This window comes from Myotis daubentonii, chromosome X (genome assembly GCF_963259705.1).
Source record: "Myotis daubentonii chromosome X, mMyoDau2.1, whole genome shotgun sequence".
In the NCBI taxonomy this organism is placed as follows: Eukaryota; Metazoa; Chordata; class Mammalia; order Chiroptera; family Vespertilionidae; genus Myotis; species Myotis daubentonii.
The window spans coordinates 40,849,697-40,877,652 of NC_081861.1; the positions used below are offsets into that span (position 1 = coordinate 40,849,697).

Below are 27,956 nucleotides of genomic sequence, written 5' to 3' on the forward strand. Positions count from 1 at the left end.
AGTTCTTAACCTCATAGCACCTCCTTATGTATTTGAAAACAGTCTTCTGGACACTTAAGCTACTCCAACTTACTTCTGCCAGTGACACCAGTTACTAGTGCCAAGATCTCACCTGGCAGTGATTTGGCTTATGCTTCTTCACCAGTGTACTGGTGAATGTTGAACAACTGACTTTCTAGGGGTGGGGAAATCCCTGGTTTATAGCATTTGCTAATTTCCATGGTGCAAATACTCACCATGGCCAACTTCAAGCTACTGACATGATATCACTGAATGAGGAGTTAAGGATGAAGTGTGCACTCAGCTCTATGAGTTGGTACGAGTAAAACTGAAAATAGAAACATGCATATACGTACTTAGAAAGTTCTTCCATTTCCTCTTCATAAAGCCTCTTTCGTTCACTGAGTTCTTCTGGAAGGAATTTGGCTATTAGCTCTTCCATTATGACATTTTTGCTGTACTTTCTTGATGCCAAGCACTATATGAGGAAGGAGGCAATTAGATATTATACAGTCATCAGAAAAACACAAAGCACTTCTTATGCAATCAGTAGAATAGTCAAATGACCCACATATTGGAGTAATTTAGGCCCACGCGTTAGCAGCTGATACTATGATAATGTATGTATTCTCTGGATGTTAGAAAAGTCAACAGTATGGTGATTACCAGAGGGGAAGCAGGGGTGGGGGAAATAGAAGAGAGTAAAGGGGGAATAAATGGTGATGGAAGGAGACTTGACTTTGGGTGGTGAACCCACAATATAATATAGAGATGATACATTATAGAATTGTACACCTGAAAACTATATAATTTTATATACCAGTGTCACCCCAATAAATTTAGTGAAATTGATTATTATTATAATTAGGAAAAATATTCTAACAAGGGGAAAAGGCCTGCATTTATGTTTTAAAAATCTCACTGCTTTCTCAAAACACTGATATCAAGATCATGTTCTTGTCAAAAGAGGGGAGAAATCCTTCCCTTTCCCTTTTCTGATTATTGTGTTTACAAACCCACATGTCTCCATCTGGGACATGCTGAATGTCTATGGTCAAAAGGTTCAGGGAACTAAAGAGTAATTTTTAATCATTGATCCTTTCCTGCCCTGCCCCACCCCCACCCCATCACAATGCTTAGCTTCTGGATATTTCAAGCCTAAGTATTTTTTTTGTTCTCTATCTTAAAAAAAACCTCACAACTAAATACTGGTGATTTTTAAAAAATATACCATCTATTTATCACTGAAGTTATGTTATAAACCATGATTTCAGAACTGAACTCAGGCTCAATTGTCACTATTACTTTCCTCCCAAACACCCTTATCACATGCAAATCCAGGCATCTGTAAGTAGAGGGCATTAAACTGTGTGGACCTGACAATAAAGCATCTGCCCAGAATTGCTCACTATGGAAGCTACCCACACATGCCCAGCAGTGGGAGTTCCTGAGTATAAAATTGCTACCTTAGGACAATTTCTCCTTTCCCAGTATGGGCTATGTTTGTGTATTCTGCACTGAGTATGATTGGAATAAGATAGTTATCTCTCCTCTCTGGGAATGGTGTAAGTGTGACCCTGTGTAAAAACAAAATGATAGATGATAATATCTTCTAGCCCTTAAGTCTGGGACTCCACAGCATCTGCCTCCATGATGCCTCATCAGCCACTGCCACTGTGTGACTGCAGGAGAACCACCTGATTTGCCCAGTCCTGGTCTTGGGGAAAAGCAATGACTCAGGAGGTAGCCAAACAAAGAAGGAGGTGACTGCTGATGCTCAAACAAAAACCCAGGAAAGGGACATACTAAACCATTAGCAATGGTTTTCTCCAGGTGAAGAGCACACTGGTAGACTTTTCTTTTGTCTGTTTATCTGAGTGTTGCGGTGTTACCGTAACACAAACATATTATTTAAGTATAAGGACCATGGGCTTCTCACCTATAATCAGGCCAGCAAATCCCACCCCTTTACCTAGGCAAGGATGATGCTGACCCTTCCCCCAATCCAATCACGCCCTCAGGGTTTTCCTGTGTGATTATTTCACTCTATCCCCTTCATTTAAAAGTTGGGGTGTTGGGGAAGCTCAACATGTGACTTCGCTGGACCTACATTCACCTAGAGATAGTCTTGTGTCTCCCCTCTCTCCTCAGGGATGACAGGGGTCAAACAATATTAATGCTGATTGTAAAATATGGCATACAAGTCCCTGGGGGAGGGAAAACAAGATGGACTCCTGGGTGTTCTTGTGCTAAAGAAAATCCCATCAGGCCGACTTGAAAAACCAAGGTGACAATTTGTGTGGTTCATTTTAGAGGACCTAGAAGCTTCAGAGCTTTTCAAGTAGCCAAGGATCTGCTAATAAATAGAGTAGCTTCTGAGGGGCGGAACAAGGACCATATTGAAGGTCTGTGAGGTTTCTGCAGCCTTAGGAGTGATCTCTTCAAATCACAGTATATGAGGGACAAGAGTAGGTGGGGAGAGGTCAATGGGGGAAAAAGGAGACATATGTAAAACTTCCAACAATAAAGAATTTTAAAAACACACACACAGTATAAATGTTGACAATAAAGAGACATCAGAGCTCGTCTAAGTCCAAGCCCAGAGAGGACATAAGAGCCACACAACATTACAGTGAATTGGGTGCCATGATGGGATTAGAACAAGGATCCATGTTTATCATCAATTTAATACTTTTGTTTCCAACACAAACTTATTTCATTACCAACAGTTCATAAAAAGCTAGATGTTGCCTCATTTTTCTGAAGGAAGCAGTTGAGAGGGGAGGAGTAGCTATAAGACAGGAGAAAGAGGTAGAGGTCTAAGGGAGTATTTTGCCCCAGCACAGTGCAGTGGCTTGGGATCCAATAACACACTCTCTTAAGTACTCAATTCCAAATAAGCCAATCCGACCAAAAAGAAATAATGTCTTACCTGTGAAAGACCATCTTTGCACAGTGGACATTTCGCATTGTGGTCTAGGCATCTCTCAAGACATTTCAAACAAAATGTGTGTCCACACGGTGTTGTGACTGGCTCATAGAATAATCTGAAATTTAGGAATCAAAATGGAAGAAAACTGCAATAAGACCAAAAATAAAAGACAGGGATACTGAATGTAAGCTTTTATAGTATTATTTGGAAAATTCTGTATGTTGGGGTGAGGTGTGTTGTTGGTTTTTTAATCCATGCTGTTTTTGAACTTCAAAAAGGCATTTGCTTTTTATTTCTGAGCTGAATTTTAAAATAATGCATTTACTAAAGTTTAGGACATAGTTAGATCATTTTGTGACATTAGTTCTAGCCAATCTCTTCTGGGGCATCCATACTTTTTTCAGTGTCCAGAGATAAATACCCAGAGTGTCTGCATAGATTCTATTCTAAAACATTTAGCCAACCTATTCATCTGAGTGTATGTAAACACACATACACAGATAAACACACATTCATACGTTTATCCATTTAAGTACTTTATATCACATTACAATGGAAAAATGACTCGGGTTCTTTGCTAATCTTGATTCTATTTTTTACCTAAGCAATGTCTATTCCCTAAAGAATCTTGAAATTGCACCTGTAACAAACAGATAACCGCCTTTTTATATGGATGAATCATTTTCCTAGGGGTAATAGAGTATTATTGTTAACTAGAGGCCCGAAGAACAAAATTCATGCAGTGGGGAGGGGGGAGGGTCCCCTCAGCCCAGCCTGTACCCTCTCCAATCTGGGACCCCTCAGGGGATATCCGACTGCCTGTTTAGGAATCAGGCCTAAACTGGCAGTCGGACATCCTTCTCACAATCTAGCACCGCTGGCTCCTAACTGCTCACCTGCCTGCCTGCCTGATTGCCCCTAACTGGCCCCCCTGCCAGCCTGATCACCCCTAACTGCCTCTGCCTGCCTACCCGATTGCCCCTAACTGCCCCCCTGCCAACCTGGTCACTCCCAACTGCCCCCTGCCAACCTGGTCACCCCCAACAGCCGCCCCCGCCAGCATGGTCTCCCCTTACTGCACCCCCAACCAGCCTGGTCGCCCCCAACACCCCCCCCCCTGCCAGCTTGGTTGCCCCACACAACCTGCTGCCCAGTCATTTCGTTGTCTCTCACTAACCCCCCTGCTGGCCTTGTCGCCCCACTCACCCTGTTCAGTTGTCCATTCAGTTGTTTCGGATGTGACAGCCCCTAGCTTTTTTTTTTTTTTTAAATATATTTTTTTTTATTGATTTTTTACAGAGAGGAAGGGATAGAGATAGAGAGTAAGAAACATCGATGAGAGAGAAACATCGATCAGCTGCCTCCTGCACATCTCCTACTGGGGATATGCCCGCAACCCAGGTACATGCCCTTGACCAGAATCGAACCTGGGACCCTTCAGTCCGCAGGCCGATGCTCTATCCACTGAGCCAAACCGGTTTCGGCCCCTGGCTCTTTATATAGATATAGATATAGATATAGATATAGATATAGATATAGATATAGATATAGATATAGATATAGATATAGATATAGATAGATATAGATATATAGATATAGATATAGATATAGATATATAGATAGATGTGCTTACTGATAGATACATATGTACAATATATGTACATATATACCTATGCATGCACATACACTTCAATTAAGTCCTATTTTAATTGTTTTGCGGGAGTTGGATATTTTCAAAGCAATCTGGGGGGTCCTTTTGAAAAGGAAATTTAAAATATGTTTTTATTGATTTTAGAAAGAAGGGAGAGGGAGAGGGAGAGGGAAACATTGATGATGGAGAACCACCGATCAGTCGCCTTCTGCATGCCCCTTACTGGGGGTCAATCAAGCCCGAAATCTGGGCATGTGCCCTGGCCCAAATCAAACCCGGTGACCTCTGGGTACATGGGATGACACTCAACCTGCTAAGTCCACCAGCCAGGGCTGGTGGTCTTTTTAAAAGCTATTTTGTACATTGAGAGAGTCATGGATTTACTTTGCTTAAAGAAAGGCTCACTTGCAGCAAAACCACTGGGTTGGGGTAGCTGAAAATGATGGTTCAGAAGTGGGGCTCTCACTCACCAAGAGGACAAAAGGAACAGAAAGATCCTGACCAGACTATTTTGACCTTACAAGTATGTCAGTAGAGAGGAAGAGGTGGCCAGCTGCACAGCCCCCTCGTGTGGCCATGCTGGGAAGTGCATCAGCTACCTGGCCAGAAAATAGTATCAACAACCTACCAACCCTAAAACAATTACTGATGATTCAAGTAGAACAGAACATGTTTCTCTTAAGTTAGATACCAATTACTGCAATTTAAAAAATCTAGCACTAGCATAAGCGAATTCAGCACTAAAAAGATCAAACGGGCTAAAAAGTTAAACCCTATGTAAAGAAAAAATAAAGTTAAGGCAAATTTTATCTATATAGTATCTTCTTTTCTAAAAATTATGCAGAAGTGCTCAAGTAACATTTCATTGTACATTTAATAATGACACATCTTTCTAATGAACAAAATCTCTAACCCTGGGTTTCAATATGATATAACCACTATTTTTAAAGTACTTGAGGAAAAAAATTAAACCCACAAACCAGAATGAAACTGAGATCTAGGAGGGATTCAGTCACTTATCCATGTGTACAGAGCCAACTGTTGGCAGATGAAAGGCTCTCCAACTTCCACTTCCAGTCGTGTGCTCTTTCTAATGGAACAGTGATTCTCAACCGTTGCTGTGTGTGAGAATCGCCTGGGGAGCTTTTTCTTTAAACAGCTTTATTGAGGTATAATTGACATGCAATAAATTGCACACACTTGAAGTGTACAGTCTGATAAGTTGTAACATCTATACATGCCTATGATATCATTTCCACAATCAAATTGTGAATATACCCATCACCCCCAAACATCTCCTCATGCCCCTTTCTAAACTCTCCCTCCTCCTCCTCCCCACACAGCCCATTACCTGGGGGACTTTAAAAAAACTACAGATGCCTGGCACCACACCTTCAGAGATTCAAATCAGTTGGTTCAGGGTAAGGGCCAGGCATCAGGGCTTTTTAAAGTTCCGCAGTTGGTTTTAATGTGCAACTAGGGTTGAGAATCACTGTATTACACATTCCTGCTAATCTCTGCAGAATTGAATCTTCTGTATTAGTCTCAAGACCTAATTGTCAATGTCACCTGTGGAGCTTTAAAAATATAGACATGCTGAAGCCTCACAGGATAAAGTTTATCATTCAGCAGGTCAAGGGGAGGGGCAGAGATTTGATTTTTTAAAAAATACTCACCTGAGGATACTTTCCCATTGACTTTTAGAGCGAGTGAAAGAGAGAAGGAAAGACAGAGAGAAACATCAATGTGAAAGAAACACATCGATTGGTTGCCTCCTGCACATGTCCCAAACAGGGCTCAGGCCGGGGTGGAGCCCGCAACTGAGGTATGTGCCCTTGACCAGAATCAAACCCAGGACCCTTCAGTCTGCAGGCCAACACTGACCCAAACTGGCTAGGGATTTTTTTTCTTTTCTTTTTATTCCTTTAAAAAATATTTTTAAAGAAATTGTGAGCCCTAACTGGTTTGGGTCAGTGGATAGAGCGTCGGCCTGCGGACTGAAGGCTCCCAGGTTCGATTCTGGTCAAGGGCATGTACATTGGTTGCGGGTGCATCCCCAGTGGGAGGTGTGCAGGAGGCATCTGATCAATGTTTCTCTCTCATCGATGTTTCTGACTCTCTATCCCTCTCCCTTCCTCTCTGTAAAAATCAATAAAATGTATTTTTTTAAAAAAAGAAATTGTGAGAGATTCATACAGTAGGACACTATATGTACACTAATGAAAATGAACAAGTTCTACCTACCTGCAGTAACATGGATAACTCTTTTTTTAAAAAAATATATTTTATTGATTTTTTTACAGAGAGGAAGAGAGAGGGATAGAGAGCTAGAAACACCAATGAGAGAGAAACATCGATCAGCCGCCTCCCGCACACTCCCCACTGGGGACGTGCCCACAACCAAGGCACATGCCCTTGACCGGAATCAAACCTGGGACCCTTGAGTCCGCAGGCCGACGCTCTATCCACTGAGCCAAACCAGTCAGGGCGGATAACTCTTAATACTGAGGTAAAGAAGCCAGAACAAAAGAATACATTTTGAATAATTCCATTTATATAAAGGTTTTTTTTGAAAAATAGGCAAAACTAAATTACACTGTTTAGAGATCCATATGTCATGGTAAAGCTATTTTCTTCTTTAAAAGAAGAGACAAAAGTTAAGATAGTGGTTTCAGGAGGAGGGAGTTGTGATTTGGAAGTGGCATCTGGGGTTCTGACAATGTTTTATTTCCTGAACTGAGAGGGGTTGCATGAGTATCATCTTTACAATATTTTATTAAGAGAATACATTTATGCTGAATTCTAACTACTAGAACAGCTAAACCAGAATGTCTCATTTCCTCAGAAATGTGAGTCTTATGAAGCCGAATGTTTTTTGTACATTATTCAATAACGCTAATGATGAAGATGATGGATGAATCTGCATCTGCAGAACTATTTTTACAGATAATTTCAAAAGTGGGCCTTTAGTTCATTTAACAATGTAATCCACATAAAATAACAATGATATAGCTGGTCAATTAATTGCAATAAGGGGGGTAATGGGAGATACCTGTAATACTATCAACAATAAAAATATATTTTAAAAAAATTGCAATTAATACTGATATCTAATAAGCAGATGAGTAAAACCGACACAAAAGAATACAGCAACTCTTTGTAAGAGCTATGATTAAAACACCTCTAATCTGAGTGGCCACAAACAAAAATGCTGCCACAGATGGTGCATAATTATTGATTTGAAATAATTCAAGGTTCAAATGATTAGAATATATCACCTTTCAAAACTCAATTCAATTCAATATTCAGGGTGACCCTACTACAAAAGTTAACTGAGTAACGTGATTAGGAACAGATGGAATATTTCTCTTGCTATTCTAGTCTGTGTAATACTTTTTTCCACATAAATTAATTTTATATATTAATAGGTTGTAAATATGATTAGCTTCATTTTACTACTGAAGAAATTAAGAACCAGACAGGTTAAACAACTTATCTATGGTCAAACAGCTAGCTGGAGCTTGGATGTAAAGTCACATCTGATTTCCAAGCCTGTGTTCCTTTTCCCCTATATGACATGGCCACGACTGTGTGTACCTCTATACCTAGAACAGAAATCATCCGTGTACTTATAGAAGCACACATACACACACACACACACACACACACACACACACACACACAACTTCTCTCTCCCTCTCTGTCTCCCTTCCTCTCCTCTCCCCTCATGGGAGGGGTGGGGAGAGAGAAAGAGAAATAAGAGAACTGTAGATGCTAGCTAGGTAGATAGAGCTAGATATAGAGATATACTTGAATTGCTTTCCCTTTTATTTACCACTTAAAAAAAATCCTCACCCCAGGACATGCTCTTATTGATTTTAGAGAGAGAGAAGGGGGGGAGGGAGCAAGGGAGGGAGGGAGGGAGAGAGAGAGAGAGAGAGAGAGAGAGAGAGAGAAACATTGGTGTGAGAGTGAAACATAGATCAGTTGCCTCCTGAACAAACCTGGACCGGGGATTGAACCTGCAATCTGGGTATGTGCCCTTACCAGGAATCTAACCCGAGACCTTTCGGTGTACGAGATGATGAGCCAATTATCTGAGCCACACCGGCCAGGGCTATTTACCACTTTTGATAATGATTTCAGAAAACACTTCAGGGAGACATTTATAAATCAGAGTAGGGCCAGATTTTTTCACAAGAAAGCATTTTACATTGTCACATGAGGGATTAAGCAATAGTAATAATAAATGTTTTCAGTTAGATTTCAGCCTGGATAAAATGTTTGGCTTATCTGAAAATAGCTATCTTTTCCAACCAGTTACATCCTTGTATTGTGTTCTTTTGCTATCAAATTGAGAGCAAAGAGGGACCTGAGAAGGAGGGGTGAGATAGAGAAAGGGAGAGAAAAATTAGAATAGAATAGAATAGAATAGAATAGAATAGAATAGAATAGAATAGAATAGAATAGAATAGAATAGAATAGAATAAACTGGCTCCCTAACACCCAGGTAGTTGAGTAGTTAAATCTAGGTTAAATATAAAGCTTTATGTTTCAATTGATAAAGAGGTCACTAGGCCATTAGATAACTGGTTCAAACATCAAACATTCTTGCTCCACATCTCAAAATATCTTGTCACCCCAAAGGTGCTTCTGCACAGCAGCCCCAGTGGCGGCCCCAAAGGCTAGAATATGCATATCAGGCAAATCTCAAGGAAGGATTTTCAGTCACTATAAATTGAGGGGCAGAGTTCTGAGATGTTGGAATTAGGAAGAATCCTCCATCAGCAGAGTTCCCCCAATCCAGCAAGGGAGACTGGGAGCTTGGAAAGTTCCTCATGAATGCAGCTGCCAATTATTGTTCCGTTTACTCTTTCCACCCTTTCCCATGGAATTTACAAGTTGCTCTTCATTTTCTCCCTAGAATCAGAATAGATAAATCTGCACTCAAATTTGTTTTCTGCCAATGTAGCACCACAGGACTGGAGTTCATTCTAGAAACTCATATAGGAGATACAAATGTCTAGTTTATGACCTGTCAGATCATTTAAAAATAACTGTACCCTTAGACCCTCTCACTCAAAGGCACATGAGGGTCATAATAGAATCTAATAATAATCCTAACAATAAAAAGAATAAATACACCAAAGGGAAGTGAAAACAGGAACTTTCTCAAGACTACAATAACTTACCCGGCCGGTGTTGCTCAGTGGTTGAGCGATGACCTATGAACCAGGAGGTCATGGTTTGATTCCCAGTCATGGCATATTCCTGGGTTGTGCGCTAAATCCCCAGTGGGATTTCCCAGTGCAGGAGGCATCCTATCCATGATTCTCTCTCATTATTGATGTTTCTATCTCTCTCTCTCTCCCTTCCTCCCTGAAATCAATAAAAATACATATATTTAAAAAGCCTACAATAACTCAAGCTAAAGCTTGCATATGAAATAGCCCTTATCAACATCTGATTTCTGACTTTGAGACAAACCCTGTTGGAAGAGGAACTACATGCTTCTGACCAAGGGCTACCGTTTTATGAGCCTTGAGATCAGAAGTGCTCTCTGGACTTGGCAGCTTTCCTTTTGCCATAAAGCAGTGAGAGGCTCCCTATAACTTCCAGGCCTATACAATAGCTACTCCAGGCAAAGATGGCTTTTTGTTTTAAAGTCTTACTTAGAACAGAGTGGCAGGATAAGGGAAATAATGGCTTTTAAAGTCGGAGCAAGCAAACTAAAAGGGGTCTTATCCTCTTGGTGTTTATTTCTTGGACCAGATTTCTAACCCTTCTCTGAAGCCCCCTGTCGAGGTCAGGGACAAACAAGATGAAAGGGAGAAAGCAGAGGAAAGGGAACAAAAGAACTTTAACCTCAGGGAAAACACAAACAGGATGAGCCTGTGTGTTTGATTTTACATCCCCTGGATGTCAGAAGAAGTGATAAGTACACGAAGGAGCGGGGCTTTCTGAGCAAACTGAATCAAATCTCTCAAAGTTAGACATGTGAAAGTCCACAACTCACATCACAGGTTTACAGCCGCCGTGGTAGTACCTGTGGAGGCCCATTTCTCTGCAGGAAAGCAGAGTTTCTCTATCCCTTTGGCTCTGGCATGGCCCGCCTGCCACCTTGTTGAGGAGATGGAGATGGTAAAAGCAAACAAACTCCTGACTGTATGGAAGGCTTTCCTCAGGTGTTTCATGTTCCATCTATTGAACTGTTCGTTATCAGGTCTGCCTGAGCTTATGAGCAAATCTGCCAACTCTATTTTTTTTTTTAAGAGAAAGAAAGGTAACGGCTGCCTTAGTCATTTTTATTCAGGTGACAAGAAAAGTCATTCTGAATACAAATGCATGGGATTGACATGGAAGGTGTATGTGCTTGTAAAGGACAAAACAACCTTTGAGAATACTCTGCTGGCTGGATCCCACTGTGTGATGGACCAAAATATTTTTCTTAACATATCTTCTCTTGGCTCAGCCATCTAAACAACTTTTGTGCAAATATCTTAGCCTCCTTTTAATGATCTTTTGGAAGAAAGACACATTTGAGAATCTACTGAAAGCTGTGGACCTTGTCCTGGAAACACACACACACACACACACACACACACACACACACACACACACACTTCTACATACAATGCTAGGGAATTCATAGATCTACTAGAATGTATACAAGGACAAGCCAGGCCCTGGGGCTCCACATGCTGCAGCTGACTCTGGACACAACTTCCCTCCCCGAGCTGACCCAAGCCAAGAGCCCTCAGCCACCCATCAGGCAACCCAGAGGAGGTAGGGGGGGCAAGGGGGAAGCCTGACATGCACAGTGGCCGAGGCAGCCACCAGGGCAAACAGTGGCCCCAAGGAGGGTGCAGCATTGATGCCCCAGCTCCTGGTCTGGGAGGTGGTGGCCCAGGGTCCTCGCATCTACTTTCAGGGCTTCCCTGGTACTGCAGGTGAGGGACCCTGGCAGCTAAAGGATGATGGCCCAGTGAAGCGCCAAGGGAAGGTCGCAATCAAGTACAACTGCAAGGAGTTATGGAAGCGCCTCAACCTGGAGGACTGGATCCTGGAACAGCTCACTCGCCTCTAGGACTGCCAGGAAGATATCCTGGGGCTGGAGATTGATGTGGATGAACTCCTGGACATGGAGAGTGATGACACCCAGGCTTCCAGGGTCAAGGAGCTGCTCTTTGACTGTTACAAACCCACTGAGGCCTTCATCTCTGGCCTGCTGGACAAGACTGGAGGCATGCAAAAGCTGAGCACATACCAGAAGAAGTAAGGGTCCTCAACCCAGGTGAATGGTGGCTCCCACAGGACAATTGCTGCCCCCTGACCTCCCTTGTAGCAACAGCAATACCAAGGGGCCCAGCAGCCAGGCCTGCTGCCATGAGCAGGGTTCCCTGTGCCCCTCGCTTAGGGTCCTCTTCCCTACCCCTTGTTTTCCATTTTTTGGGTTTTTATTGTAATTAAACTGGTGGGACTTTAAAAAAAAAAAAAAGAACCTCCTCATGGTCTAGGACAGTGATGGCGAACCTATGACACGCGTGTCAGAGGTGACACGCGAACTCATTTTTGTGGTTGATTTTTCTTTGTTAAATGGCATTTAAATATATAAAATAAATATCAAAAATATAAATCTTTTTTTATACTATGGTTGCAAATATCAAAAAATTTCTATATGTGACACAGCACCAGAGTTAAGTTAGGGTTTTTCAAAATGCTGACACGCCGAGCTCAAAAGGTTTGCCATCACTGGTCTAGGAGAAAAAATAATTAACATTTATTAGGTACTTATATATCAGGCACTATTCTAAGTGTTTTAAGTAGATTTTCTCAATTAATTATACCCCCCCATAGGGTAAAGACTACTGTTCTCCATTTTACTGATGAGAAAACAATGTCAAAGAAAGTCACTTGGTCCAGGTCAAACAGCCAGCAAGTGGCAGAGTCAGGGTTCAAATCCAGACCATCTGGCTTTGGAGTTTCTCCAAGCTACAAAGTCACAGCTGTGAAATGAAACAAATGAAAGCAATTTTTTCTCCTGGCTGGTTTTGCTCAGTGGATAAACCATCGGCCTGCAGACTGAAGGGTCCCAGGTTCAATTCTAATCAAGGACACATAACTCAGTTGCAGGCTCCTCCCCAGCCCAGGCCCTGGTCAGGGCTCATGTAGGAGGCAACCAATCAATGTGTCTCTCTCACAATGACATTTCTCTCTGAGTTTCCCTCTCTCTTCCACTCTCTCTAAAAATCAATGGAAAAATATCCTGGGGTGAGGATTTATAAATAAATAAATAAATAAATAAATAAATAAATAAATAAATAAATAAAATAAAGTACTTTTTTCCCACACTGACTATGATTGTAGCAAGTTCCCTTTTTGTGTGGGGTTTGGGAGGAAGCATGTGGATGATTTGCCTCTCCAGAGATCTGAGAAAGTAGGGATAATAAGGCACTGGGTAAAGGAAAAATGCTTGGCTAAGTAGTACAGATCCACCACTAATCCTCTTCATGGCACAAAACAAACACTAGGCAGGTCCTCTACTTTGCTTCCATAGACTAGACCTATGGCACTGACATTGGCCCTTGAGTTTTGAGATCTTGATCCAGTAGTTGACATTAGTCCTAGGGTCGCAAACCTAGATACCTACAAAGGCCAGGGAAGTGATGCAAATGTGAGATGCAGGCTAATGTAAGACAGAAGACAGTGAGTAGGGGAGGGACCATGACCAACTGGAAAGTGTGTGTCCTGTCTCAAGACATTCAAATTTAACAACAAAAATGCCATGAGGACCAAACATAAGACATTCAGCCTGTGGGACACCAGTTTGTGACCTCTGAGTAGATCGTTTCCTTCCCACTGTGTAAGTATTTCCAAGTCAGGAATATAAGGAATGCAATCTGTAACAGGAGACACCAGCTAGCCCGTGTGACAGGCTGTGTCAAGGTAATTTTCATTTCGCTAGAACCATGTTTTTATGTGCTGACCAATGAAGCAGTAGGTCACTAGCAGAAAGATTCACACACCAGAGAGAAAGACCCTTCAGGCAGTAAGTGACAACACACATCACATACCTCATACATAGGGCACATTCAAGGTCGGTTGCGTCAAAAGATGGGAGTGGAATACTGACAGCAGGCAAATCCCCCAAATCAGGAGGAGATTCTGTGATTTAGAAAACATAAGTCAGAGTTGGACCAACCTTGGTTTCACAGACAGAACTTGTGAGGCAAAAAAACTCAATTACTTTTTCAGTCTGCCACTCTCACCCCTTCCGGAAGGGTTGATTTAGTCACCTGACCCACTGAGAATGGGATACCCTGAAGTAGACTCTTGAGATGTCCAGGGGTCCCACAGAAAGAGAAGCACAAGTCAGGGAATATCCAGAAGCCCAGTGGACTTCATTCAAATGCAACAGGCACCTCATGCAGCAGGAGCAGCAGCAGCAACTCCATGGACTGAGCCAGGCCTTCGAAGCTGATAGTGACTCTTGGCATTGCCCACCTCTCTTGGAAAGCTATTGAGCTGCAGCTGCTGCTTCTCAGATGCCTGACTACAGAAACACAACTGAGAATGAGCAGAGTGTGGCCTGATTGCACAGCTCTGGTCCTCTGTTCCTGGAATAGGGATGGGGGTAGGGAGAGGTTGTCCTGGCAGGAAGTGACACCATCAAGGGCATTGGATATCATTACTTGAGACTGTGCTTGACCTTATGCCTTGGCTTTCCATTACAATTATTCTTGAGCACTGGCAGCACGCTGGGAACTATGCATGCTCTCACAGAAACTTCACAGCAATTCTGAGGTGCCACAGCCAAGTTCCAGAGCTGGGTCATACACCCGGAGCCTAAAGAACCCTCATATGGACAGCAAGTAACCTGCTTATATTGGGGAGCCCATCATCTCCTCCAAGCCCCTTTAGCCCTGGGTAAAGTCAGTACCTGGCTTACAGACTTTAGTAGGAACGTCTGGGTCTTTGGATTCAACTTGAAAATGTTTCCTTTTCTTTTCCTGGCTTTTGCCAGTCTGGCTGGAGGCAGCTTCTGGAGAGGCAGGGTAATCCTTCTCCTCCTCTTCTTCCTGGTCTTTCATGGTGCCTTGCTGCCCATGACCCTTTACTTCCGCAGGATTCATCTGAATGTTGCAGTCCCCACTGGCTGCTCCTTCCTCCTGTCTAGAACAATGGGGGCGTTCCTCGTTTTCCTGGTGGAATAAAGAGCCAAAAGTCAGAATCTACTAGGGATCAATACTGTCTTCTGATATTCCCACCACAGGAGACAGAGAAAGAACTGCACAGTCCTGAGTGGACACATGGCTTCATGGAGGAGGGGCAGTCACTTCTGTCCACACAGCATCAGTGACAAAGGCATGCCCAGCTTGGGCAGAGTTGGGGGACTTCCCTAAGCAAGGACAGAAAGGCATGTAGGGGAGAGATTCCTTAGACAGTGGTGAAGGGGAGAAATGTAAGATGTAGCACCAGTCCCCTCTCCTATCCAGACCATTCCCCAGTTACTACATTAGGGAAACCAAGGCATGCAGAGAGGGTAGATCCTGTCACTCAGTGCTTCCTCTCACCCTACAGCCCAGCTCCAGAAGGACTTTTGGGAAGGCTCTGGCACAGGTGTGTCACAGACCTGCAGTTAACTCATGGTCCAGCTGTAGATTATGCTGCTCAAATGAACTAGGGTCCAACTATTCCCTTCACTAGACTTTGCGGGGAATGTTGAAAAAGAGGCAAAATCATTTGGCAAAATGATCACTAATGTCTCTAGTCTTAGAAAGAAAGAAAGAAAGGAAGAAAGAAAGAAAGAAAGAAAGAAAGAAAGAAAGAAAGAAAGAAAGAAAGAAAGAAAGAGAAAGAGAGAGAGAGAAAGAGAGAGAGAAAGGAAGGAAGGAAGGAAGGAAGGAAGGAAGGAAGGAAGGAAGGAAGGAAGGAAGGAAGGAAGGAAGGAAGGAAAGAAAATGTTTGTCCAGGAGAGGAATACTCAAAAATGGACCTAGAAATAAGTCCAACAATACCTGGAGAATCCCTCTCTATTGTAAACCCACAGTCTACAGGTCAAAATGCCCATGTTCTTGTTTCCCCTCCAACCCCTACCAAAAACATTGGTAGATAGATAAAAAATGAGATCCATACAGCTAGGAGAAAACAATGAGGTGAAGAGAAAAAGGATGTCGGTTTTCTCAGTATCCAACTTGGGGAGTTCAGGGTTATTTAATTCTGTGTCCTCAACTTTCCACGAGTCCCAGGCTTTGGCTACACAGGAGTACACTGATTTGCAAAGCAAAGTCTGGGTGGAAACCCCACCCTTGTTCCACAGTCAGCTCTCACTGGAAACCAGGGGTGCCCTTTTTTCTTCATTTTGGAATGAGGAGCAATTAGAAGCCACTCCAGGCACTTAAGTTCAGTGTTAGTGTTCTCAGTCATGTAATCATGACCTCAAACAATTATTGAAATGTACTAGGGGTTCTCTGATTTCAGGAGATGCTCTTTCAGTTCTTCTTCCACCTCCCCCCTTTTTTTACTTGGACACACCTGAATTTTATTCCTTTTCCTGAGCAGGGAGAGAAGCGGGGAAATGTAAGATTTCCACCTGCCAGAGAACCTCTAAGAAGACACAGAAATCCCAGGGCTTACATACAGGGAAGAACACAGGGCACAAATGCAGTGAGGACTGCGGCCCCACGGGGCCGAGGCAGTCAGCACTAAACTCTGCCTTCAGAACTGGACTTCTGAACCCCAGCTGCTGCCCACTTGCCTGCGAATGGGAAAGCCAGGGTCTGGAACCCATCTCTCCGTGGTTCTGTTCCCTTGTTTTCAAAGAAAGGCACGTATACCTTCCTCCAAGGACCTTAACCCTTCCCAAATCACTTCCCTCTTCTCAGCCTCCAATAAGTACCGGAAATCTACTTATGTGTAAGACATGGTGCAGGAAATTACCTCCACTTGGGGATCAAATGGAGTTGTCTTTACACAAGGAACTCAGCTGGCGCTCAAAGCCCAGCAGCTTGAACAAACAAAAAGTAGGAAAGGAGGATTTTTTAAAAAATATATATTTTATTGATTTTATACAGAGAGGGAGAGGGATAGAGAGTCAGAAACATCAATGAGAGAGAAACATCAATCAGCTGCCTCCTGCACACTCCCTGCTAGGGATGTGCCCACAACCCAGGCACATGCCCCTGACTGGAATCAAACCTAGGACCCTTCAGTCCGCAGGCCGACACTCCATCCACTGAGCCAAACTGGCCAGGGCAGGAAAGGAGGATCTTTATCAGCCCAGGCTCCACCCCTAGGCTGATAAAGCCACCTCATTGAATGGCTCCAGTGGAAGTTGACCAATTCCTTTCTAGTTCTGTCAAATCTCTCTCATCTGGATTTGACCAAGAACTGAAAAATGAATGTAACAAATCAGAAACCCTGGGACCATGTCTGAAATCCAGTTTTTTATCATTAAGAAATAACCTTCTGCCCAACCGGCGTGGCTCAGTAGTTGAGCATCAACCTGTGAGCCAGAAAGTCACAGTTTGATTCCCGATCAGGGCACATGCCCGGGTTTCAGGCTCAATCCCCAGTGTAGGGCATGCAGGAGGCAGCCGATAAATAATTCTCTCTCCCTCCCTTCCTCTCTGAAATCAATAAAATATTTTTTTAAAAAACGAAGAAATAACCTTCCAGCAAAGAACATAACCAGTCCATTTCTTATTTCTCAGGAACTGAAGTAAGAGAGGTAGGGCTCACTCCCCAGGTTTGCCCACAAAACAGCCAAACGAAGCGTCACAAACAAGCTTGGTGAGTTGAGTTTTACCTGTGACAACTTTGGTAGATTATGGCTGTCGCCTTCAGTAGCCAATGACTCTACTTGTTCCTTTAATCTAAGCTGAGGTGCCAACAGCTTCAGGATATCGAGAGAATGTTCCTGAGACTGCCCCGGGACTGATGGTGAAAAGAAACTAAGGAGAAGCTGTGACATAAAACAGAAGACTTCACTACTTAAGTTTCTACAGGTACTCAGGTGAAGGGAGAGGGGGAGAAAAGGGTAGAAGGAAAAGGTTGCAGGGCAAAACTCTAGGGAAGAAGCCTTGGACCAGACAGACCAGGGCAGACCAGGGCAGGGGGCCTCACTTCAACAAATCACCCAGGAGCTTATTAAAAGTCTAGGTTCTAAGTTCTCATGCCTGGCTCCCCAGATCTGAAGTGTGGTCCAGGAATTCGCATTTTGAAAAGGCATCCCAGATGCCTCTGTCACCCTAGTCAAACTTAAAGAGCTATCACTGCAGTGCTATCTTTCCATAGAAATATCTGCAGCAGGGTTAAAAAACCTAGGTAGGAGGAAAGAGCCAAAGAGGTGAAGGCAGGAGACAAAACATCAGCTGAAGGGACCTGGAGCCATGTCCATAACACCCCAGTGGGTTGAAGTCTACAATTGTCTTCTAGGTTCTGATATTTCTTTCCTCTGCCTGCCCATTTTACTCCCTCTTTTCCCAGCCATCATCCCTAGACCTTTATCCCTTCTGCACTGAAGTGTTAGAAAAAGCGGAAGCCAACCTCCCTCCCTCTTTTCCCAGCCTCTTCTCCCCCATTCTGACCTTTACTTTCCCGAGAAAGTCAAGGAATTGCAAGTACTAGTAATGCGGCAGACTGGTTTCAGTGTATGGCTAGTTCCTTTGCGACTGCATAAGCCCATTGTGTGAGAAGATCCAGAAGGGACTGGAGTCAACAATGGGTGTTCTAGTGCAGGCTGCATCATTGGCTGCCCACATTCTTGCCTCAATGTGCCAGCAGGGATTGTGAATACACGTGTGTATATTGTATGAAACATGTAACACAGGACAGGTCACCTGGCTTCTAAAACACATTCAAGTGTTTCCACCCAGATCCCCCTACAATGTTTGGAAACCCACTGGATGCTCCACCCGCTTGCTCAGTCAGGGTACATAGTCAGGGTACATAGTCAGGGTACATAGTCAGGGTATTAATTAATCAAGAGAGCCTAACAGGAACTCTGACCAAACTCTCCAGCTTGATTTGCTCCCTTGCTGTCCCTCTCCCACCCCTCAGTTCCTTCATGATGTTTCTTCAGATAACCAACTCTTCTTGGCCTTCAAGGCTCAGCTCCAGGGCTGCATTCCCCTACCACTTCAGCCTCCCTGGTGTCACCTATACTTTCATGTTCTTCACTGCACCATAATAGAGCACCTTACATGACACAGTCTTGTGTTAGCCTCAAATCATACCGTAGACATAAGTCTCTCTCTCTAACCAGACAACCAGCTTCTGGAGAGCACAGAACAAATGCCCAACAGATACTTGTCACACTAGATGGAATTGAATTAGCACACTTATCCATCCCAGGGCCCAGGGAGAGGCCTTGGGTTCAGGCCCAATGTCCTCAGACATCCCTGTTTTCCTTCTATTTCTGGGGAACCCACTTCCCAGATCTAAGTTGGGAAAAGAATGAGGTGGAAAGGCACAGTGCCCAGGGTCATAAATGCCAGTTTTCAGAGCCCTCTCCTCCACAGAAGCCAAAGCTGGCTCTCAGAAGCCCTCCTGAGTGACCCAGCAGGACCAACCCATTTCTGAAGCAATCTCCCTCACATTCTCCCCAAAACAGCATGATGTTCTTCAGTGGCCACCACACAGCATCCTAAGATATGAGGGTAAAAGGGATGAGTGTGGTGTGAGGGAGTGGAGGCAGAAAGGAGAAATGGAAGGAAACAAGGCAGAAACAGCAGCAGCTCTTCATATCTTCCCCTTTACCACCTAAGATCTCGTTCTAGGCATTCCCAATGGCTTTAGAAAACAAACAGTGGGGCCAACTTTCAGTGGGAATAATCATTCCACATAAATGAAAGACAAACCCACTTCAGTATCAGCCTTCAAAAGGCTTAAATGGGTCAAGAAGGATGGGGAGAAGAATCTGAGGTTTGTGAGTGTATAAGGTAACAAATGCCAAGTGAACCTGGACCATCTTTGTCACATCTGAAAATGGAACAATCTGGTAAATAAGCACTCCTGAGGGCCCTCAGTGTTCTTAAATGGCTGCCATGCCCTTGTCACACTCAGTGGAAATTTGCCCCTACATTCTTGCCCCAGCTTCAGAACTCCAGAACACTCATTACAGACATAGGCTCCTATTGTCTGGCATTTATATTGCACTGGGTAACACATGCAGGGTTGTAAGGGCATTGAGGACTGACACTGTGTCTTATGCCTCTTTGAGTCTCCAGATCTTAACACAATGTCTTACCCTATTAAGTTAGGCAGCCCCTCTAAAAGCAGCTGGAAAGAGATGTCAACATAACTAATGATACCAGACCCTTTTAGGCCACCTGTGAAATGGGTAAGTGGGAATAAAGAAATCACTCATGGCCCTGGTCTGGTAGATCAGTTGGTTAGAGCATCGTCCCAATATGCCAAAGTTGCAGGTTTCATGCCAAAGTTGCAGGTCAGGGCACATACAAGATTAACCAACAAATTCATAAAGAAGTAGAAAAACAAATACACACACACACACACACACACACACACATAAAATTAATCAATACTTTAAAAAAACCTCTTTAAGAAACCACTCATCCTTAGACCTGACACTTGCCTCTGTTGGCCTTCACACAATCTGTCCCCAAAGTCAAGGTTCTTCTAACCACCTTTGTTCATCCATTGCAGAACTGGTTGGTCCCATTGCTACTCTCCACCCAGCCCCAGCAATGAGTGCTGAGACTCCTAGCATGTCCCTTCAGGACAGCAGGATGGTGAAGTGGCTAGAAGGCAGACTCTGGAAACAGAGTTGGCTTCGAATGTTCTTCCACAAATCACTAACTGTGCGACCTCACGAAAGTCACCAAGCCTCAGCATGTTGTGGGGAATAAATTATACCTTCCACAGAGAGCCCTAGTGCAGTGTCTGGTGTGCATAGCAAGTGCTCAATAAATGTTAGCTGCTATTGTTGTTGTTGTTATTATTATCCACACCATGGACTACACTTAAGATTTGGAGGATCCACCAGTGCTTCTCTCAAGAACACTTTGTCCACTTCCCAAACCACAGCAAAGCAACTCCCCGGAAAAGAAATCTGTCAGAGGCAGAACCTCCAGAGCTCCGCTTCCCCTAGTTCATTGATTTTTCTAACCATTCATTTCTGGAGCCTTCAGCAACCAGTCCTGTCTCTTGCTCCCTTTCTTCGTCACTGCTCTGCCAAACCACAATGGAACAGAAGTACTTGGATTGCGGTGGTGAATTGGGGGCTGGGCACAAGGCAAGAGCAGAGACCACCATTGAATGTCAGTATCCAACTTCAGGCCCATTAGCCAGACACTCTGAGAGCACATTGCAGAAGAGTAAGCAACAAAGTCCGGGGAATGAGGATGCTTAAGCCTTCGCTAATACTCTCAGTACTTCATGCAGTTTTTAAAAATAACCACATTCTCCTGGGACTCAAGAGTCAGAATGCTTGTTTGGATTATATTGTAATGGTCTCTGACTTACACTTGTGAGACAGTATATGTGTTTTATTTCTAGCAAAGGAGTTGAAGGTTGGAGTTGTACATATGGCAAATGAGACGGGGGCCAGCATCCGTTATGAGGAGCTGGCTTCCCGGTGTGGCTGGTGAAGCTGTGACTTGGTCAAAGTTCTATAGCTGCAGGCAGCCCCACACCCCTGACTTCTTGTCAACAGCCAGAATCTCCTCAGTGAGCCTCCATCCCCATGTTAACTTGTTTGTATTTATTTTTGTCTTTTGGTTTTATCCCCATTGACAACCCAGACCCTGAGTGAAAAAAGCAAGAACATTCTTCATAGGCTCCTACAGAAATGTAGCAACTGCTCAATCTGATTGTACACACCAAGAGGACAGTGATTTGGGGGCAATCAATTAGAACCTGTGTCTCCCTCTTGTCCCCTTAACCCAGGGAGCCACCCACTCAAGACCCCAAATGCCCTGGAAGACAGTTCCCTCACTCGCTTCCCTGGATAAGACAGTGAGGTGGGAGCCCATTGGGCAGCTGAACTTGATGTCATTTCAACTCACCCTTTGGGCTTCAGATCTTGCTCTCCTGCTCTTTCCATCCAGTGAAACGCAGTATAGAAACTCTTTTAGTGCTTCCTCCACCTTGCCTAGGGTGGCCAAGGCTTGCGCCTTTCTGAAGTGTGCCTGGAAGAAAACGTTAGCATTCAATCCCACTCTTATTCACCCTCCTGAGACTATTCTTAATACTCCCTAAATTCATGGGTATCCACTACTGCCTGAAGCATTTCTAAGGATTATCTTATGCACAGCCCTATCATGCAGGCAACTGTTCTGAAGCCCATGTTAAAGAAAACAAAAGTAAGACGCAGAAAAGTGACTTGCCCAAAGTAACACAGCTGATAAATTTTGCAGTCAGGGTTTCAGCCTGGGACTGACTGATACCAAAGTCCAAATTCTTAACCACTGGGCAGTACTACCTCCTGCTGCCCCACCATTGTATTAGAGGGAGCACCAAGTAGCAAGAATGCCCATTTGAATACATACTAACCAGGACCCGTCCAGATATGCCTTCCTACTAACTAGTCCACATTACTGGCTTGAGTGACCACCTACACTTACTGATCATTCTTCAAGAGAGACCCAAGGGAAGGGTTGTGACCTCTCTAAGACCTCGATGGCAAAGCTGGAACTACAACTGTGGTCTAGGATCCCCAGAATGTTCTTCCCCACAAGGCAGACTGCCCTTCAGAGAGCTAACCAGGGAACAGAGAGGTAAGCCTCTTCACTTACCTGTGGGGGACTGAAATTCCTGTTTAATACTCCCATCAACTCTTCCTTTATTGGGGAAGTCACGTTTCCCATTTCATCAAAAAGGGTATACTGCTTACTCAGCCCCGTTTCCCATTGCACTATCAAGGCCCCACTCTTAGGCCTTAGGTTAAGGATGGGAGCAGAAAAAGTTGCAAGAGAAGTCCTCCTACCCTCAGGCAGCTCCCTGCCCTGCACTGCTACAAGGACTGAAATGCTCTCATTGGAGCTCCTTTAGGTTAAGACACTGGTGACCTTTAGTAAACTGTAAATGTGTTCCTTGGGAAAGCGAACATACTAATCCATCATCACCCATGAACACCTTCTCATGAAAGAACACATGAGATTCACTTTGACATCAATGGCCCAGTGTGTGGGTCCACAATGCTTTATCTGAAGTCCCAGATTTAAAAAAAAAAAATTCTGATAATCTGGTATTTTCATAAGCCTGACATCAGAGGTCATGAGGTGGCACAACCTGACCTAAAATGATATAAAGTGTATTATATTCTTTATCCCACTTACTGTGAATTTTCATGTAACACACTGCAGAAATATTAATGTCTTATTATGGGACACTGTCCAAAACTCAGTAAGGGTATTACTTCATATAAGGTCTTTCTGGAATTGGAAACCTTCTGGATTCTGAACACACCTCACCCCATGAAATTCATAAAGGGATCATGGACCTGGACTTGGGTAAGTTGGGTGTCTAAGGAAGGCATCCTGGGGTTCTGTAGAACGAGTACTACATAAAGACCTAGCAGTTATTATAGTTCACGGAATGGCCCTTAGGCCATGATCACCTGTGACCCTCACTGCATCCCTGTGAGGTGATCAGGACAGATAGCAATAGTTTCACTTTGCAAACAAGGACACTTGGGGTCCAGAGAGTGAAGCAATTTCTCCATGGTCACTGTGCTGTGAAGCCCAGGCTCAAATCTAATCTTCTAAACCAAATATATTGACATGTGGCTAAGGGCCAGTCCTGAGGCCAGAGATGCAAAAAAGTGACACTTTGCATCCTGGCATCCTGAGATGCCTAGCCTGTCTTTCTCCCCACCCCTCCATGTGACCTAGATGTTTGTGGATACTGGCAGGCTGACTGACTATATTAAAGACTTGGAATGGCACAACCAGCCAGCAATGCTTGTCTTACCCTCCTCTTTCTGTTGTGCCTGAAAAATAATGGTGATAATGATAGCAAACACTTATGCTATGTGCCAGGCATTGTTCTAAGCATCTTACATGTTTTACCTTATGTAATTCCTATGACAAACCCTGTTAAGTAGGAACTTTGAATATCCCCATTTTATAGATAAGAATATAAAGCACAGGTAGGCTAAGCAAATTTGTCCAAAGTCACACAGATGATAAAAGTAGAAGAGCTGGGACATAAACTCAGGTAATCAGGCTCTTAAGTCTATGTTTTGGAGTCACAGAGCCCAGGCTGCTTTGCAGGTCATCAATGGAGGATCAAATTGGGGAAGAATCCAGTCCCTTAAAGACCCCTAAGTAACCCTTTGTCAAAGGACCCGCTCCTTTGCAAAGCCTTCTCCCAGGTCTGCTTGAGCTCTAGTGCCCCATACCCCCAAGGGCGGCAGCCCTTCTGGCCAATTCCTTCTATAGCATACCCCCTTCCCATGCTTCCCATCCGACACTCACCTTAAAGCCCATTGGGCGGAGCTTACATGCTATTTCTGCATCATGCAGTGCATCCTCATGAGACTCCAAGGTGAAATAAATTTGTGACCGGTTGCTATAAAGTAAATGGTCATTTGGTGCTGCCAAAATGAGAAAAAAAGCAAACCCTCATTAACGGCCCCCAGCAGAAACAAGTAAATCCTGTATGAGGATGGATCTTGAGCAGATGGAAAGTTTTCTAAGACTTTTCCCCTGGGGACCCAAAGGGTCATGCTCAATTTCTAGCCATAATGTTGTCCTGCCAACGACACTCCCCTGCAGCCACTGTGGGTCTGAGATGGCCCAGCTGTAAAGAAGGGATTTTTGCCCCTCTCTTAAGCAGATTCTTAGAGGACCTGTGGTGTCAGGGGTGTTTCAGTGACTTTGACATGGAGAAAACTCTGGCACCCTGCTTCGTAGCTATATGGGGCTAGCAACTGACAGCCTAGCTTCTTACTGAGGTATCTATCACCCACAAGGAAAGAGGCCAGGAAGTGGGGAGTGGGAGCTGGCCATATGTGACCTCCATCGGGGCCACCAGGAAGACAAGCTCAAGTTAGTCTTCTGGTAGCAACAGCAACAGCAACATCTGTCTAGAAACTCAGCACATATGAAGTTTCTCTAAGAAAATGGAAATGTATTTGCAAGGCTCCTTCCTCACATTATAGATGGCCAAATGTGAATGAACCTGGACAAGGCTTCTGAGAATAAATTGAGATTGGTTGTCACCAACACTCTGAATCACTAGATGTCAGGGCTGGGCAGGCCTTTAGAAATCATCTGGTTCAACCAACCCATTCTTCAGATGAGGAAAGTCAAGCCCAGAGAGGTGAAGGGATCTTCTGAAAGTCACACAGCTAGTCAGGCTTGTTAACTGTCCAAACCTTGCATCTGGAGTGAGGGGCAGGTTTCTTTTGTTCTGAAGGGCGGTACAGTATTTAGAACAATGAGAAAGAGAGCGTGGCCATCTTTTGGTACAAGGATATTCTTTGTTGGAGAGGCCCCTTTCCTCCTAGAAGGGTGAAGTGGTCTTGACATTTTCACCCTGACTGCTCTGACCACTCTGACCCGCAAGGAAAAACCCCAGGGGAAACTGGCCCTCCTGGGATGCACGGAAGGAATGGAACCTTCCTTGGAGATCTGGGCTGAAGTAGCCTGCACCTGTTGCCTTCATATTGCCCTGCTCTTCCCCAGGGAACAGGCTTTGTTGGTTTTTCCCTCAGGGATGTGCTAAGGGTTTGTGTGGGTGCCCATTACTTGCTCTTAAGACATTAGCAAACAGTTTAAAGAAGTCTTCTCTGTCCCTTCTTTTCTGCAGCACATGCCAGCCCAGTGGCAGCTCGGTGTTTGTGTGAGCACAGGGTGTGTGTGTGGAGGGAGTCCCCATCTCCCTCAGGTGCCAGTCTTTCCCAATACACCCTAGTTCCTCCCCTATTCCCAATACCTGTTGCCAGTTCTGGTTTAGGCTCCACACAGGGAGACTCCAGCCCAGCCCCTCCTCCACCCATTGAGTCCCAGAGTTGGGTCTGCCAAGCCCTGCTGCCTCTTTCCTCCCCTCACGCTTCGCCAGACACCGTGCCCCACCAGCAGAGCTCCTGGCAGCGTGCCCCAACTGAGCAACAGCAGCCAGTGGCTCAGAGGCCACTTCCTGGGTTCAGGTGCGGGGAGAAGAGGGTTGGGGAAGCCTCTCCCTGCGGGAACTCCGGGCCACAGGCATGGGGCTGCCCACCTTGTCCTTGAACCCACAATGCCCACCCATACGTCTCCAGGCAGCACGAGAGAGCGGGACAGAGGTCTGTCCCCTTCTCAGCTAGCCCACAGCCCCCGGAATCCCTGAGCAGTTTCCAGGCCAGGACGCAGGCGGCAGGCTGGAAGGGGGGGGGGGCATCTATTTCAGACGCGGATCCTGTGATAGGAAGCGGTGACAATGAGTCACAGGGCAGCGGGGCACGAGCGCTCTTCTCCCCCCCCCCCCCCCCATGCTCGCGGGACGGTTTCTGAGGCGAGCGTGGCCCACTTTGGTTACCTCAGCCGTTACACAATCCCGCCCGCCCGCGTGAAGGAGGGGCCGCCCGGCCTGGGCTGCTCGCGGCCCTTATGCAACCAGTGCTCTCCTGACCTAATTCCACGCCGGACCCAGCCCACCCGGAGCCGCGGCCCCGGAAGGGACACCTCCCGGCCTCAAGGGCGGCCCGGGCTGGCGGGACAGCAGACACAGGTGCCTAGAGAGCACCTGGGGCTGGCAGAGACCCAGCAGAACCTGTGTGAGGGTGGGAAGGGTGCGAAGTTCCCCTCCCGGCGGGGAAGGTGCAGGCAGGTGTAAGCGGGAGCTCAGGCGTGCGGAGACAGAGGGAGACGGAGAGAAAGAAAAACCGAGTCGGTGACACTGAGCAACAAACGGAGTGCCAACGGTGCGAAAGTCAGACAAAAGGAGAGACAGAGACAGTGTGCCACAAACAGAAACGGAGATGCCAGAAACACAAGCTAACAGGAGACACAGAAAAAGACAAAGAGCAACAGAGAGGCAGAGACACAGAGAAAGAAAGAGAAATTGGCAAGGGCAGAGGAAAAGTCCAAGAGTGAACTCCGGAAACCCCTCCCCCACTCCGGTCCCGGTCCATCCCCCACCTCCCGGCGGGCTCCCGGCCAGGAGATCCCGGTGGGCTCACCTAGTTTAACCGCTTCGTTGTACTTGAGTAGTGCCGCCTCCACCTGGCGCTCGCGGTACAGCCGGTTGCCCTCGTGCCGGAGTTGCGACGCCCGAGCTCGAGCAGGGAACAACTTGCTGAGGAGACCGCTGAGCACCACATTGACCCGCAGCGGCGGCGGCGGCGGCGCCTGCTGCCCAGCCCGCCGGGCTCCGCGCGCCCGCCCGGTGGCCACCATCAATGTGGAGAGCTTGACCCCGCACAACGCACAGCGCCTGTCGGCTGCCCGCCCGCGTTCCAGGCACACTTTACAAAAGGTGTGGCCGCACGACAAGGACACGGGGTCCCACAGAAACCCATGACACTTCCGGCACTTGAAGCCATCCCATAACTCGGTGGCCTCGGCGGCTGTGGCCACCCCTGCCTCTTCCGCCCCCACCACACAGCTCGCTCCGCTGCCCCCGACCGTGGGCACTGGCGCCCGCGCCTCTCCTGACGGGATGTTCTCAGCCAGGCAGCGCACCAGCTGCTGCAGTTGCTCTGCCACCAGCTGCTGCCGCTCCGACAGCTGTCGGTATACCTCAAGGGCTTCCCGGAGGTGCCCCCCGGACGCCAGGGCGTCTGCCTGTGTGAGCAGGACTTTACTCTCCGTCGTCGAGGCCGGAGGAGGCTGCTCCGGCTCCCGCATCGGTAGAGGTGCGAGACCTTCTGTAGCCGCCTCCGGGTGGCCCGAATCTACACGGGTCACTGATGCCGCCGGCTCCGCCAGCTCTAAGTTGTTGCTCGCGAGCTCAGCGGGCAAGCTCGGCATCTGTTCAGCCTGAAATGAATCCATTAAAGGAAGGACAAACTCAGGAAGAGGCGTCTAGGGGCCGGGGACCCAGAGCAGGGAGCAGCGGCTTAAGGTAATTGGGGCTGCCACTGCGGTCGCGAGGCGGCACACCGGTCCCTGCCGCGCCTCAGAGAGCTCCATGCCGGCCGCCTCGCGCCGCCTAATAACTGTCTTGTCTCAGCAAAGCGTTATATAAAACGTCACCACGTGACGCGCCGCCACGCTGCTCATTGGCCGGCGGCAGGGAAATTGTTACAAAACCAGACAGTTTTGTAACAGGGTTGCGCTTGGGTTTTTTGGCTTAGTTTTTCTTGGCTTCTTTTTGAGGTTGTTTGTGTTTACACTGTTTTATTTCCCCCTGGCAATGTGGTTCCTTTTCGGACGAGGGGGAGAGGAAAAAGAAACAGTGTTTGCTCTCGGGCTCTTCACTCCA

At 45.7% G+C, this 27,956-nt stretch overlaps 1 protein-coding gene across 4 annotated transcripts in view; it reads right to left on the reverse strand.

Annotated features, from left to right (window-relative positions):
* The window catches only part of LONRF3 (LON peptidase N-terminal domain and ring finger 3), a 40,456-nt gene extending 12,767 nt beyond the window's left edge, over nucleotides 1-27,689 (reverse strand). For 2 of the 4 annotated variants that reach the window (XM_059679348.1, XM_059679346.1), the window contains exons 1-7: nucleotides 26,713-27,689; nucleotides 24,026-24,144; nucleotides 21,614-21,736; nucleotides 14,524-14,785; nucleotides 13,658-13,748; nucleotides 2,933-3,047; nucleotides 357-478 (exon numbers count right to left, since the gene is read on the reverse strand). In XM_059679348.1, coding sequence (XP_059535331.1) covers nucleotides 357-478; nucleotides 2,933-3,047; nucleotides 13,658-13,748; nucleotides 14,524-14,785; nucleotides 21,614-21,736; nucleotides 24,026-24,144; nucleotides 26,713-27,526 — 1,646 coding nt within the window. In that variant the 5' untranslated portion in view covers nucleotides 27,527-27,689. Of the gene's footprint in view, nucleotides 1-356; nucleotides 479-2,932; nucleotides 3,048-13,657; nucleotides 13,749-14,523; nucleotides 14,786-17,391; nucleotides 17,548-21,613; nucleotides 21,737-24,025; nucleotides 24,145-26,712 lie in introns of all 4 variants that reach the window. The other 2 variants (XM_059679349.1, XM_059679347.1) reach the window with 2 other exon arrangements.
* Nucleotides 27,690-27,956: the final 267 nt, after the last annotated feature.